The 15,352-nt window shown below is 36.4% G+C and overlaps 1 protein-coding gene across 7 annotated transcripts in view; it reads right to left on the bottom strand.

The window, feature by feature from the left end:
• NTRK2 (neurotrophic receptor tyrosine kinase 2) overlaps positions 1 to 15,352 on the bottom strand; it is a 201,750-nt gene that overhangs the window by 160,865 nt on the left and 25,533 nt on the right. For all 7 annotated transcript variants that reach the window (XM_068666489.1, XM_068666491.1, XM_068666488.1 and 4 more), the window contains exon 5: positions 11,945 to 12,099. In XM_068666489.1, coding sequence (XP_068522590.1) covers positions 11,945 to 12,099 — 155 coding nt within the window. The remainder of the gene's footprint in view (positions 1 to 11,944; positions 12,100 to 15,352) is intronic.

Genomic DNA, 15,352 nt, shown 5'->3' with positions numbered 1-15,352 from the left:
TTTAATACATATATATACAAGTTAGAGTACAGAATTTGCATTATGTACTTGAAGGTATGAAACTTTACAGAAGGACTTATATCCCTCTTTACTTATATAAAAAGCCCCAAACAAACAATTAACCACCTTGTTAGTGTGAACTATAACACTTTAATACATTTGCCAGAAGTTCAATAGAAGCTATATGTATTGGAAATCTCTATTTAAGTTTATTAGTTCAATAAAAATGTAATGAGAAGAACTAATAGCAAAGAGAAGACTAATCATTTTCCAGGCAATGCTTTCTTGCCTAATAAGATTTGAAGATCAGCACGAGTACATGATAACTGTTTAGATAATTCTAGTGCTTCAAGCAGAGCTGTAATATGATTCTCATTATAGGCATCATGGATTTATTCTATTATTTTCACTTTATAAATCATATGTAGAAGTTTATCGAGACAAAGCTGGACAGTTTGTACATCTTGATGCAGTAATCTGTCAGCAAAGGTAGCCATCTGCTCTCGCCTGCTGTGAATTCAAATCTCAGCAGTGTCTGTCAACTAGTTGGGCAGGAAATAAAACTAATCTTAGGGAACATTTGGATATTAATTACACTGGTTAAGGAACAAGGAGAGAAGTAATGAGATCATTTACTTTATAAAGTTACCCTTTCACACCACCTCTGAAAACCTTTCCAATTGCTTTTGCCAGACCTGGATATGCAGATATCACTCTCCCTTCTTCCTGGCACAAGTACTAGGGACAAGGTCTACATGATAGATCAGTGCTTTACTGTTGAAACCTACATGGTTCATAACAGCACATTGTTTCACATGAAACCTGTAATTTAAGCAAATTAAGGTAACTTTGGTCTCTAAGATCCCTGCTTTAATAGCTGTTAAGTTCTGAGACAGCTTCGTCCTGCTGTGTTATTCACAGGACAGACAATAAAAATTGAATTCCTTTGGTACTGGTTCTTGTTCCCACTTTCCAAAAGTCTGCACATACCATGCTCATGTTATAGCTCTGAGGAAGACAGCTATATCATGCTTGAATCCTGCCAGAAGGTTAAAAAATAATTTTATTTTTTTTTATTCTGTAGATTCTTATTTTTATGTTAAAAACCAGTTATAGGACCTTGCAGAAAACAACACAGCAAAAAAATTAAGACTATAACAGCTATATTACATTAATTATATTGTATGGTATTATATTTTATAGTGTAATCACATAATTGTATGTGTTTTCTTTTATTCCTTTTCCAGTCATGAAAGGGTGGGGAAACACAAAAGAATTGCCTTTGGATACATTTCTGTTAGTAGCATATCTTGAGCCAATGAACTTTTGTTCACCAATGTCATTTTGTCTTTTTTTCAGGTGGCACTCAGACTACTACACAGGCAAATACACATTAGTTGAGAGAGGTGGCTCTGTTTAGAGAAAACAGACAGCAACATAAGACCTCAGATCTAAAAAAGGTGATATATTGGACTTGCCAGTAAAGCAATGCGACCAAGGAGCAAAATCTGTACTTACAAGTAACTGAATACAAAAAGATATAATACTCCCTAACAGATACATATGCTCAGTATGTGTACTCAGAGTAGTGTGAGATCATTTATAAGAATTAGTAGCATTTTGTCACCTACAATACTACAAAGATATTCAGCCTTGCTGCACTTATTCCTAACTTACTTTGGCTAAACATGGTGTTTTAGATGACTATCACTTATGTTAATATAGATGCACATTTAAAAGGACTTTGTATATAGCAATCGATGCAAGCAACCACACGACAGGTTCAAATGGTTTTGTATACTGCCAGCAGAGTGAATTTAGACTGTACCACAACAGCCCACACAAGGTAGACATGACATCATCTTCCCACAAGTCTCATCCTGATATCTGTCAGACAGAGATTAGCCTATGCCCCAAAGCTTGAAACATAGTATTTCTTTCAAACTTTGATAGCATTAATTATTATAATTCTGGATATCAGTAATAACCCTGCTAGTATCTGATTTATTTTTTTAAGTTTGCTCTGTTCTTAGCCTTAATAGCTTTCTAGAGCAATGAGTTTCACAGGTGTACTGTCCAGACTGTATGCAAAAGCATTCCCTTTTACCATCTCTGAAATTTGTTTCTGAATTCCAAATTCATTGAGTGCTGTCCTAAGTTTAAGTGTAAAACTTCTCGGAAAGTGTTCTAAGAAAAGAATGATCTGAATGATCTTCTTAAGATCACTCTATTGTATTTGGTTTTTTTCTCATGCCCTTTTTCTTTTTAATATCTATTCAAAGCTTTCCAATCTCTCAAAAATAGGAGAACAGAACTTGCTATTGAGGATTTAAAATTGTAATGTTGAGTTTAATGGATGGATAGCAAGGGTACAATAAAATCTATGTGTTTCATTATGTATAGGTATTATGGCTATTGTATACCTATACATATAGAGAAAATCTGTTTTCATATTGAAATTGATAACATTTTATTCCAGGGAATAAGTAACTATATTAGAATAAGTAGTTACTTCCACTCACCCCAGACCAATGGGCCAAAACAGAGGCAAGCAGGAGAGACTCATTTATGTCCAATGAGTCTCCCTAAGTATCATGTCAGGCTTCAGAAGGAAGAAACCCTCCGTTAAGAAAGGGGGACCTATTTACCTTAAAATCAGTGCAAATCAGTGGCCTGAGGCCCTGTTATAGTGGAACTGTGAAGAATAGCTAGGGAATAACTCATATATTCAGAGTGCACAGCTGGGACTTCAACAATCACAAAACCAAATCTTTTGGCTAAAATTTTCAAAGGTTACAACAGCATTTGGCTACACAACTGTCAATGGCAATTAATAAAAAGAACATGTCTAAATTCCTACAGCTTTCAAGGAACTCACGCTGCTACTTGCTACTTTCTACATAAAAGTTACACTACTTTTGGTAAAGCCAAGCAGTCACTGCATCTGTCAAAGGAAGCATATGACCTAATTAAGAAACAACTGAGTGTTAATGCAAATTATGGTCAGCAGCTCAACTCTCAGGACCAAGTTCATATTCTAGCCAGTGTACTACAGCAACTTCTAGAAGAACAGAGGTGTAAGCAAGAATAAACGATTTTACCATTACACCCAAGATGTTGCTCCATTGGTTAACTATCTTAACAGTTACAAAAATTTTTACAAAATTATTTCCAGATTGAGTTTTTCAGTTTCTTTTTTCATCTATTTAGTTCTAAGATTTCTTCAGCTGCCTGAAAACCTTAATCAAAAAGTTTTCTCAATATGGTCAGTTACCATCACTAATACCTAAAAAATGACATGATGAAGAAATGAGTACCTGAGAGAACACCATAAATTCAATATTACATTCATTTATGCCCTCCTCTGCACATTAAACCCCTGATTTTCATCAGCCTGTCTACAAACTCCCACGAGTCTAGCCATAATGCCTTGTCACTAAGTGGTTTTTAATGTGGCCCATGACATCTCTTTTTAGCTTGGCACATTTTTGCAGGTCAACCTGTTCTGTGGTAAGAACAAACAGTTATCAAGAAAAAAATGACATTTTTCCCTTATAACTAGTCAACTGCATATGAATTTCCATAAGGTCATATGAATCCTTATCTTACATCCTTAATCATTTTTTTAATAAATATATCAGAATGATATAGAATCATTAGAATGATTAAATTAATGATAAGGCCAGCAACCATCTATCAAACTGAAGCATTTAAAGGCAGAATAACTGATTTACAAAATATCTTCTATGATTCATAAGATATAGCGTCCCAAATCCAGTCTGCTTAGTTCACATAAGTTTTAAACACAGTCCAAGTTTCTTGGCTCCCCTGCTTTTGCTTTTTCTCTCTAGGGAGAAAGGATTCAACTGATTACAGCATTACACTACAGCTTAGTAATACCCACTACTTGCACTGTCTAGAACCTGGAAACAGGATGGTTGACAATGCAATTTGTTAAGAACTGTGCAAATGGATCTGCAAGTTTCAGAGACCTTACTGTCTCTAAACACATCTTCATCAATACAGAAGAAAAATAAGGTTTTCTCATATAATTCTATTAAAATTCTGCTTTGTTTGAAAATACAGGAATGCCTACAAATTCTAAAGGTCTTTTCCTATGGCCTTTTATGGGTTTAAAAACAACACAAAAAGTTGTCTAGTAATTCCAGCTATAACGCTAGGAGCTGTTGGGTATGTGATTCACCTCCTGTGTTTCATTTAGCAGCTATCTGCAGCCAACAAGCTCCAAGCCAAATTTCAGCCATGGGGTAAGTGGGCATGTTTCCACCAAAGTCTGCAGAATCACAGGGCCAAAAATCAGCCTGACTACATCTTTAGAGCAATGTAAAAAGGACAGTCCAAAAGGTTATATGCAAAACATGAAGAAACATAAATCATTGTTTCAATTTCCTGTTGCATTACAACCCCAGAATCAAAATGTTCAATACATAGAAATAATTGCAGAAATCTCACGGAAGCTATTTCAAGATGACCCCAGCCATTTTCAGTGAATATACATATACATACATACATATATATATATATACATACATACATGTATACATATACATATATGTATACATACATATATGTGTATATACATATGTATATATATATAAGTAAGTCAAACAAAATACAGAAACAGAAGAAATTAGAAACACATACAAAACATTATTTCAGCAACCAGAGGGTAGAGAAGCCTGCATCTTTCTGCTTCACTGCTCTAACCATCAGGCACTACTCTGCATTTGTCTACTGTAATTTTGCTATTGTGCAGAACACAATTTGGAATTTCTATCAGATTAAAATGAAGAGTAAAGGTACTAATCTAAAAGGTAAGCTGAAAGAAGGAGAAGGAATCCTGGTTTATGATGCTTTTCACTATTTTATTTCCACAGTATGTCCACTGAGTGTCAATGTAAACTAAAGAAACTGTCCCAGACAAAAACCTCTTTAGCTCTTGAGAAGACTATACAACCACTAAATAAAGCACTGAACAGAGATAAGCTCTCCAAGAAGCACAGCAAATCTTGGTAGGTATTTTCCATATTGACTATGGTACTTTACATAGGTCTGACAGGGTTAAGCTAGAATAGTCTCAAATACTATACAGGTTGGTGGTGATACTATCCCTGAATTTGTAGGTTAGATTCTGCTGAATCCAGAGAAGTGTTACAAAATCCCCTCAAATAGCCACTAATTTATTTTTTCTTTTCTTTTTCTTTCTCTTTTTTTTTTTTGTTAAGTAAAATCAAATAAAAAGAGGAACTCTTGTTGTGCCCTTTTGAAAGGAAAGGCATGAATTCCTACTGTTGAGAGAGACTGAGTCCAAACATAGAGGATCCTTGACATTGCCTTGAGAAGAGTCCTTCTGCTCTGAGTTTAGGACTTTCCCATGCTTTTAGCATTTCCTAATGAGCAGCTGGAAGGCATGTGCACACTGAACAAGCACATTTCAGACTATCTCTCACTAGATGTGCTTGCTGCCTCAGTATACCTTCTAAAAAGTCCTGATTTCTTTCATACCACGGCAGATCTGATACTCACGACTCCCACCTTGTCAGTCCATGGAGGAATGTCTTTCTGCAGGGAAGCAGAATGAGTGATGTGGCAGCTCACTGAGGCACCCAAATATGTTAAAATATTAAAAGGCATCTGCCTCCAATCATGACATGCCTGATTGTCACATTCAGCTGGAAACTTTTACAGAAAATAATTAAACAAGTACAGCCTCTACCGGAAGATGATGATTATTTAAAGTATGCTTTCCCAGAGCCAACACACCCTTATTTTGCCTTTATGCACTCCATCACTCCCTGGTTAACTGAAATTATAACTAGAAGCAAAATTCTGCAAGTAGAGCCTGTCTGTGCCACCACGAAGAACATAAAACTTGCTAAGCCATCTTCACAATTACAGAAGCAAACACAACCTCCGCAGAATGTTCAGGGTGCACAGCTGTGCTGTCTGTACATTTCAGACAGTGCTTCAAATGCCATCATGAAAGCTAGGCAGGCAAAAAACCACCACCTGCTCTGTACCAGAACATGTTCACGTGGATAAGAGACCCATCTTCTGCACTCAACCTGTACAGACGCTTTGAAGCTTGCTGCTGAGCTTTCAGACCAGATGGAAGGCCTATGAGCTATGTGTCCAAGGTTTCTTTCCCTAGCTATTTCAGCTCTGGAACTTCTGCCCAGGCCCTTCCATGTCACTAGGCCTGGTGAGGGTTCTAGCAGAAAGGTTTAAGAAAGGATTTTTCAGCACCCAAACTCTTTAATTGACCTTTAATTGACATTATTAATATCAAGTTTGACTGCAAGAATTTTCAGATTATATATTTCTGTAGAGGCTACTAATCTCATCACCACTTCCCTTGCTCACCGTCTCCAGCCATGTTTTCTCTCGAAATTCCCTGAATGATTAAGGAAATTAAATTACATCTGGAAAAATTGTTCTCAACTGGTATTTAAGCTTCAGTTTATCCACATCAGCTTTCAAAAGAAAAACAAATACATTTAGTGTAGTTGGGTGAATACAGCAGCCACAAGTTTAATAGATGAACTGAGCTAAACAGCCTTTTTAATGCAAGTTAATCAGGTTTAAACTAGCTTATGTGAATCTTTAACAAACAGCTTCTTATTCGCTCGTGCAAGGAATGTGGTTTCAATTCCTGCAGGTTTATCTGGAGAATTCCATGTGTGTCTAGAAAATAATGCTAATGTGTCAAATATTGCAACATGATGAATGCATGACCCTGAAAGAGAAACATTTTCAGAGAATGACATAAATAAGTAAAATTATGGGTTTCGCTTTGACACCAAGTTTGCATATGGCTAAAGGGATGTCTTCATGAATTGTCTCAATTTTTTAAGTGAAAAAGTCTTTTCTATGGAATATGATTGTCAGTCTTCATCAGAATTTACATCACAAGCAAAGTAGGAATACCTACAGCCAATAGCCATATTGCCATTCTCCCTTGTTAGATCAGTACTCCACACTTAAGCAGATGTGCCAAGTCAGGCACAGAGAATAACTTGGCAAATGTGTACAATGCATTGAGTTCAGGATCAATACCTGAATGGTCAAGAAACATTTCTTTTCCTTAGGTATTGTTCTACCACTTTGTATTTCTAACCAGCTTTGTATTATAAGCTTACTTCATTCAAGTTCATGAATAAATTAAATCAGTATTACAAAATGAAATTCTGCTTCTTTTTTTGAAAAATGACATGTTCACATACACTGCCTATATTCAACTAACATCATTCAGAAGCCCTAATTTGCATAGCATATATCTAGATATCTGTATGAAAGTTAATGGTCGCTTCATGAACAGATCAAAGTCTGCATGCTTACAAGTAAGTTATGTACGTCTTTGAAAATTAGATTCCTGTTGCCTTTTCAAATATCCATAAATTATTGCTTAGTTTCACTGAAAAGCTGGAATAAGGAAAATTATTTTAATTAAGTTAGGAAAATTCTAACTCAACTGCAACAGTGAAACCCTACTACTGTCAAAACACTTATTAAAAAAAATGCAGTCCATGATCACAGATAAGAAATAAAAATCTTACAGAGAAAATAAGAACAGTTTGCCACCATACATCATGCATAACATCTACTTCTTGAGCCAAAATAAACAACACAGGCTGGAGAGTCCATGAATATTCTGAAAGGTAAACATGGAGAATGTTTAAGGCCTTTTTTAAACTCACTTCATTCTGCCTGCAATGTTCTCTTCCTGATACTCTTATCTGTGAATTCTGGCTGATAATGGAAAAAGATGTCAACACCGACTGGATTATGCCTTTGCTTGTGGTTTTAGACTGCATTGTACTGTGACTGCCTAAGAACTAATGCTTATTTTATTGACTCACAAATACTACAAATCTTCAAAGAATAAAAAAAGTAAATTCAAAGAATAAACCTGTCAATCCTTCTGTTTGCCTTTTTCCTCCCTTAGAATTTATAACTGCCTGCCTCCAATCTGATATTTCTTTTACTTATTTACCTCTAGGACAAAAATCTACCCCCAGAAAGAGGCTGAAATGAAGCCAGACCCACTCAAGTCCATTTATAATCATCCGAACAGTTGCCTGTAAAAACGTCATGGCTTTCCCAACAAAGCAAGAAACGGACAACACATTTCTGTGTGTTGTAATTCTATATTACAACAATGACTTCTAAATTCTGTTAGTTACATACAAGAAGCAGCACTAAACTAAGATCAACACCCACCCCTTACAGTACCTCCTGCACAAGGGAAAAGACAGAAAAAAATTTAGCAATCATAAAAGTACATCTTAGGTCAGATGAAATTTCTGCATATATAAACAAATAGCCAGTCTGCACGTTTGCTATATGTACAACAAATTAGTACATGAGAATAATTTGCAACTTTGTTTGGTATACTTTATCTAGCATGTATGACCAATGACAGACAGAAAACATCTGCGGAGACAACATATGATAAATAAGCACACAATGCTGGTAGGATAAACAATACTGAAAGCCAGATCAAGCCCCACACCAGCATATATAAAACAATCTATCTGATTAGCTAAACTGGTCACATAAGACATAATAACATTACCAGACTTAGATACAGAGCAACAAAAAATTCATATGGGAATGCAAATACAGCTGTAGAAGCCATGCCTCTCCTGAAAACACAAGAAAAAAAAGACATCTCCAGTATCAGTGAATTCAACAATAATAGACAAATGATCGAATATTTACCAGCGAGAGCAACCAACACCTTAATAATCAGTCTCAAAGAACCAGTTTTTGCCTCCCTAGCATTCAGTGAGCTCCAAGTGATGTGCAAACTGATAGACTTTCGTGTGATTTTACCCTACACATAGAACACGTCATGCTTCCACAGACTTAACACATCAGTGGCAATTGCAGCCATCACTTACAGAAGTAGTAACAAGACCCAACTATTTACTTATTTAGTTCGCATTCTAGGTTTTCTAACACAATTTACCAGGTGGAAACAACCCAACCCAAAACAAAACAAAAGGATGTCAGGGCAGCAATGCTGTCAATGTTACATGGTCAATCAGCAAACACAGCGAAAATGGAAGAACTAAACACTACCAAATCTTTACACCAAAAGCTTTACTAAAAACTACTGTGGTACAAGTAGATAAAAATTTTTCATATAGTAATTAAGTCTGACTTTAAAACTGAAAAGTATCCAAATATTTTCATCATACGTAAACATATTTCAAATGAAGTTGAAAAAATAATGTTGTGAACATCACAACTGATGGACACTTTTAATACTGCAGCTGGAAATGATCTTCTAGTGAGTCAGCATACCTGATTTTAAACCTCAAGAAAAGAAATCACAAATTTGATGGCATCTAAATTGCAACCAGCCTTTAATCAGCACATTAATGAACATTTCCACCATATAAACAATAAGTAAAGTACCACAGAACTTTGCTAATTTTCACATCAATTATCTACAGACCAGAGCCTTGTGATCAAGAAACCACAGTGGTCTCTTCCAACTTCCCAGCAAGAGGTTTATTAACAGCACACAGTAGCGAGATGTCCTATTACCAAGACATTTACCACATACTGTACCAGCCACTTAGTATAATATCATGAAGTAATTAATAACACCTGCACACACACACACACACACAAAAGAGTGTGTTTGCTTGGTTCCTAAACTAAAAAAAAAAAAAAACAAAAAACAACAGAGTGAAGGGATGAAACCCTTTTATTACTGGAGAAAATTAGGAAAAGTTTTATTAACAACATTCAAAATCTTCATGCCTAAAAAAATTCTCTTGACATCAGAGGAGCTAGAAGGGTCATGTAGTTCACAAGGAAAAAAAAAAAGAAAGAAAAAAAAAGCAATGACTGAATGACTGTAAATAATGTATGTCAAAAGCTGAATTCTTCATCTATTTCAGTTCTACTTACTAGCCTCTCAAACAGTACTAGAAATTAAATTAACTACAACAGTGTTTTGTTGTTGTTGTTGTTGTTTTTTAATTTTCTTGTGCTTTTAAATACAGAAAAAATATCTGCAGAGATACTGAAACCAACAGCCATGCAGTGGACCTTTCAGAATACAGGCCATGGTCATCAAGGCAGTTGTTGCTCCTCATCTGGGATTCTGTGCATGGGAAACGGCAGTGTTGTCACCTTTATTAAAAACCTATGTCCTGCATTTGTTCATATTGAAAAACAAAGGTAAATTAAGTTTTAAAAAAAAATAAAAAATAAAACAAAACAAAACAAAATAAAATAAAATAATAAAATAAAGGAAAAATACAGGTGTATAAGATCTAGCGAAATTCACACACTGTAAAACAACATTAAGCCAATAGTGTGATTCATTTGCAGACCTCTGTGGATATCCATACAAATCTTGAGCTGTATGCAAAATTTGCTATATGCAAATTTCACATCTGAATGTCATATATTCTCACATTTCCTTCTTTTTTTCCTCCTCTGTTTGGAAGTGCTACATTTCCTTCTCATGTCAGGTATTTTAGTCAAGATGTGCCCTCATGATGAGCACGTGTGCACACATATGTCTACACAGTATCAACAGGTCACTGCCAAATCTATTGTGACTGCAGATGGTTAAGAACCAGGAGCAAGAAATAATGTCTCATAGGCCTAATCCTGGGTATTTAGCACCAAAGTTTTCAAAGAAAAATCCTATCTGCCTGGCAGCTTCTAGCCAGCCAATGATGTTATGAAAGACTATGCTGGGGTTCCTATTTCATACCAATTGATTTCAATCCACCAGGAGACCTTTCTATATCCAGCAGATTAATCTACCTTCTACTCCATCCAACTGAGGCTGTGGCTTGGTTCTATTTAGCTGGAGTTGGTATCATCTCCCATTTCAGGTAAAGCAGACTGTGCAGCACACGAGACCCCCTGAACAAGTTGCATGTTTATTTTTAATCCCATCAGACACTATCATGATTTTTGTCCTGAATAAGCCAAGACACCTGGCCCTAGCAGGATGCAGGACACAAGATTAATGGAATGGTATATGGCCATGATACACATTACCACCATTGAAGGCAGCATGTGTTAAGGTCTGCAGCATGTCTCTGCGATGGCTGTTCCTTGCTGGCAGCTCCTATCAGAGGGTGCTGCACCCTCCAAATACACAATCAAGAAAAGGATGCTCAATGGATAGTGGAAAGCAAAAACTTCAGATTTCAGCAAGTTCCGTATCATGTCAGAAACACCCAGACTCTGTCCCTCACCCACAGTAGAAAAGGTATCTCTTCATATAGTGGGTGAAACCACTTTCCAGTTGTCCCATATACAGGAAGCAAAGCACAGGGATGGCCTGTCCCACTATCTCAAAATCCACATAAGCTAACTGAAAACAATATGTTGCAAAATATTACAGACCTAAGTTTGCAATGACTCTTTTGCGTAAGTTATACGAGTGAACTCAGTAGACTTTTATCTCTGTAGCAGAGCTATTCCCTAATTTGTTGCTGTCAGCACTCAGTTTTTCTGAATTTTCCTTCACTGTCTAGTACAGGAGTTTGTAATTTTGAAGAAACGTAAAGATTTCATTAACCTCAAATAGCTTAAAAAATCAAGGAAGAATTTTGTGCCTGTTCAGTTTGAAAGCATTACTATTTAGTTTAACAAAGGCACACACTTTTTATATAATTCTTGTCTGTTATCTATAATTCATGTTCTGTTTTTCTGCACTTGAATAATAGTACATTTTTAAAGGATCAAGGGGAAAAAAACGGTACGTGAAGCTTCCAGAGATATTCCATATGGGATGAAAGACAGTCACCGACTGGTTAATAACTCCCCTAAAGCCTTTTCCTTTAGTAGTGCTGTCATCATTCTGAATATTATTTTGTAAAAGAAGTTTGTTTTTCCTGTCTTACAATAATTTAGCAGAAAATTTATGTTAAAAGAATATTACCGCAGTTTGGGACCTTCATATCCATCAAGGCTGTCCTCTTGTTGTTGTCGTCTAAACAATATAAATCCTGAGTTTCTGTGTAAAACTTGGTCTCTTGAAATTTCTTGATCCACATAATTTCACAGGAACACTTGAATGGATTGTCCACCAATATCCTACAGAAAAAAAAAAAAATAATAATAATATATATTTATATACATATTTAGAAAGCAGAATGTATCATGCATGCAGAAAAAACTGAGGGGCAAGACAACTCAAAGCTCTCGTCTGGGTCAAAGTAGAAATTGAACTATTTAGTTAAGAAAAGTAAGGACCAAAGACCTCACTGCAATGATAGTTTCAAGCAGGCAACAGTTTCCTTGCAGAGAATGAAGCCCTACTTGCACCGAGAATCCAGACTGCCATAGATCTGAGAGATCACACAGGGGGTTCAATTACTATCTCCAATCCACTGGTGAAAATCAGAAGCAAATGGTGAATTAGACTTTCCATCAAAAGTTCCATTTTATTTGATAACACTTAAGCAGAGACCAGAATTTCTTTGACTTAGAGGTCTTTTTCAACCAAAGTGATTCTACGGTTGGCACTCTGCTCAGCTACCTCAGAAAAACCTAGTCAGACAGGGTTTAATGCTCTTAGGTGAAGTAGGTAAATTCCTTAGAGACTCAGTCATGTATTAGAGGCAAACTGTAAAGAACTCTAATCATAACAAAGGCATTTACCTAACCTTAAAGGTACATCCATTACACCACCAGAAAAACCCACAGTAAAAACCCTAAGAAATGTTATGATGAAACACTAACTGAAAAATATCCCTGAAACAGAAATGTTTAGAATAATCTAGGTATAAAGTATGCTGTATGGCAATTAAACCACTGGTTATCAAACTTGCTAAATTCTACACAACAATGTAATGCAATACAGCCAAACTGAAATATGAACAGAAACATCCCAATAACTACAGAAGTGACCTGGTATGATTTTTTCTCCTACATGCACATATCACAGATGACAGTCACAGTGATCTCACAGATGAGATCCAATAAAGTCTCTGTGAGTGACTGAGGTATCTCATTACAAGGAGCACAATTGTTCTTAACAGAATTTCACAGGTATTTTTGATGTACAGAAGTGACCTCAAGTTGTTCACTGTATCTGTGCTTGGACAGGAGGGTATCCCCTGAGGATGTGAAGTGTGCAAATCATGAAAAGCTCAGATTCTCAGAGCTGTAACCTGTTGCCCCAAAAGCCATCTGTAGATCTTTGAGGATAAAAAGCTGCAGAGATCATCCTTGCAAGTCTTTTAAGAGCAATTTGTATTCACAGCACTACTGTGTGGATAAGGGTTGCTTGCACAACACAAGAGTATGAATATTAGGATCCCTTGAGCCAAAACCTACCATATACATTTTCCAAACAAGATTTACTTCTCATCTTCTGTTTCATCATTTAACTTTTCTTTAAAAGAAAAATTTCCCTTAACCAGTGGCTGAGCAGTCCTTTTCTTCCACTGTTTTATTTTGTACTAAACCCATCAGAGGAGCTAGGCATATCATAGACAGCATGCTGGATAGAAGTATGATGGCCCTCCACACATGCTTGTGTGAAAGAAAGAATCTGACCTAGTAGAGGGAAATTACATGTCTTTATCTTGTTTACTGTAATTTTACAGCTGCAGCTACAGCTTGTTCTAAAAGAAGAAGCCTTTCAAAGCAGCATCTCCTTCTCTACAGTATCTGGTGAATATCTCCTACTTCACCCTAGCCTGACCTTTTCATCCATTTATGTTTTGATTTACAAGTGTGCTAACAACAGGATATTTGTTTTTCAGATTTAGAGGCAGCTCCTCAGTGGCTATTTATAGCATCATTCCTTCTCAGATTCCCCTTCCAACGCTCTTAACCCTCCTCATTCTGACTTTCCACCGGTGTATTATCTATTTATCAATAGAATAGTTCAACTGATAATAGTCTTGCCACTGCTTTTCCAACTTTCATGCTCTAATTTTTCCCCCAATTTTCTTTCCCTTACATTTCTTGCATCATCTCACTTAACAGTTATGAACAAAGCAACACTGACTTTGTTCTCCTTCAAAATATCTACAAGCTCTCACTATACTGGCAACCTAAAAGAAACCATTCAGCTGAGATGGAGAGGTTCAAGCATGGTTTGATCTGTGCTTTGGAATAAACTTGACAGTGGCAGCAGACTAAGTCCAAGGAAGCACCCTGGACTGGGATCAGAGTATGCCTTCAAAATTGTAGTCACTTCCTTTTTTGCATGCTTCCTAAGCTACAGTGTACCCACCCTTACAGTTCCACACACCAGGGGGGCAAAGATGACCCCTTTTCTTCACTAGCTTATTAAAACCATTAGGAAAAACCTAATCAATGCACACTGAGCACTAGTCTAAGTCTTTCATCCCTTTTCTTTGAGATTGTGACAACTGAAAAACATACAAGTTACAGACAAATACACACTAACAGTGGCTTCTGGCAGAGACTAGATAAGGGACTTCAGCAGCAACAGGCCTATGCAGGGCATACAGCATTGGGAGTGCTCTGCAACTACCTAGTCTTTCCATCAGTGTACTCAGCAACAGCCAAGTTACGAAAGAAAATTCGAGCCAGCAATGTTCTCTGGGCTGTAAAGAAAGCGATTATAACAATTTAATTATCAACAAAACATACCTAAGGGGCATAACCTCTGTTTGATCCACTGGGATTTACTTACTTCATTTCTTACAGGCTGAAATCCACCAGAAGAGGTTCAGAATTCCTAGGCCGGTGCTGCAATTCTTGGACTGGCATTCCGGCAAATTCTTGACCCTGCTTTGAGCTCCAGAAGAGCAGCCTCTCTCTGTCCTACAGCCCCAACCCTGCCCAAGCTTCTGAATGCTCTCTGCAGTACCATGTATTAGCAAAGATTGCACAAGATGACTTTTTTTTTTTTTTTTCAAAGAAACACAAATCCAGGCCTTTTAAATTTTCTGAGAAATCACTGTGAAGAACCATTAATCAAACCATTACACAAAAGACAGTTTCTGCCTTCCTTACAATCTGTGTCAATACCCCCAGTTGCAAAGTCATTTGCAGACTTTAACTTTTCTGCAATCCCCAAATTTAACAAAAGAGACAAACACAAAAATACTTGCCATATCGGCATTACATCCTTTTCTCTCATTTTTTTATCCTTTAAGTACAAAATTATGGAATGTACACCTTTACAGAATATCTGCTTGAAAAAGCAGAGAATAAAAATATAATTTTGAAACTATCAAAAACTATGTTTGTCAATGCTTCATTAGCAAATGAATTTAGAAGGTACAATGTAACTCAAAGTAAAAGTAAAAATATTCTTCAATAGTCTACCGAAATGATAGCAGCTGTAGGGCCAATACAATAGAAG

The sequence above is a fragment of the Anas acuta genome, chromosome Z (genome assembly GCF_963932015.1).
Source record: "Anas acuta chromosome Z, bAnaAcu1.1, whole genome shotgun sequence".
Classification (NCBI taxonomy): domain Eukaryota; kingdom Metazoa; phylum Chordata; class Aves; order Anseriformes; family Anatidae; genus Anas; species Anas acuta.
The sequence above is the reverse complement of the archived record's forward strand: the minus strand, read 5'-3'. Positions and strand labels throughout refer to the sequence as shown.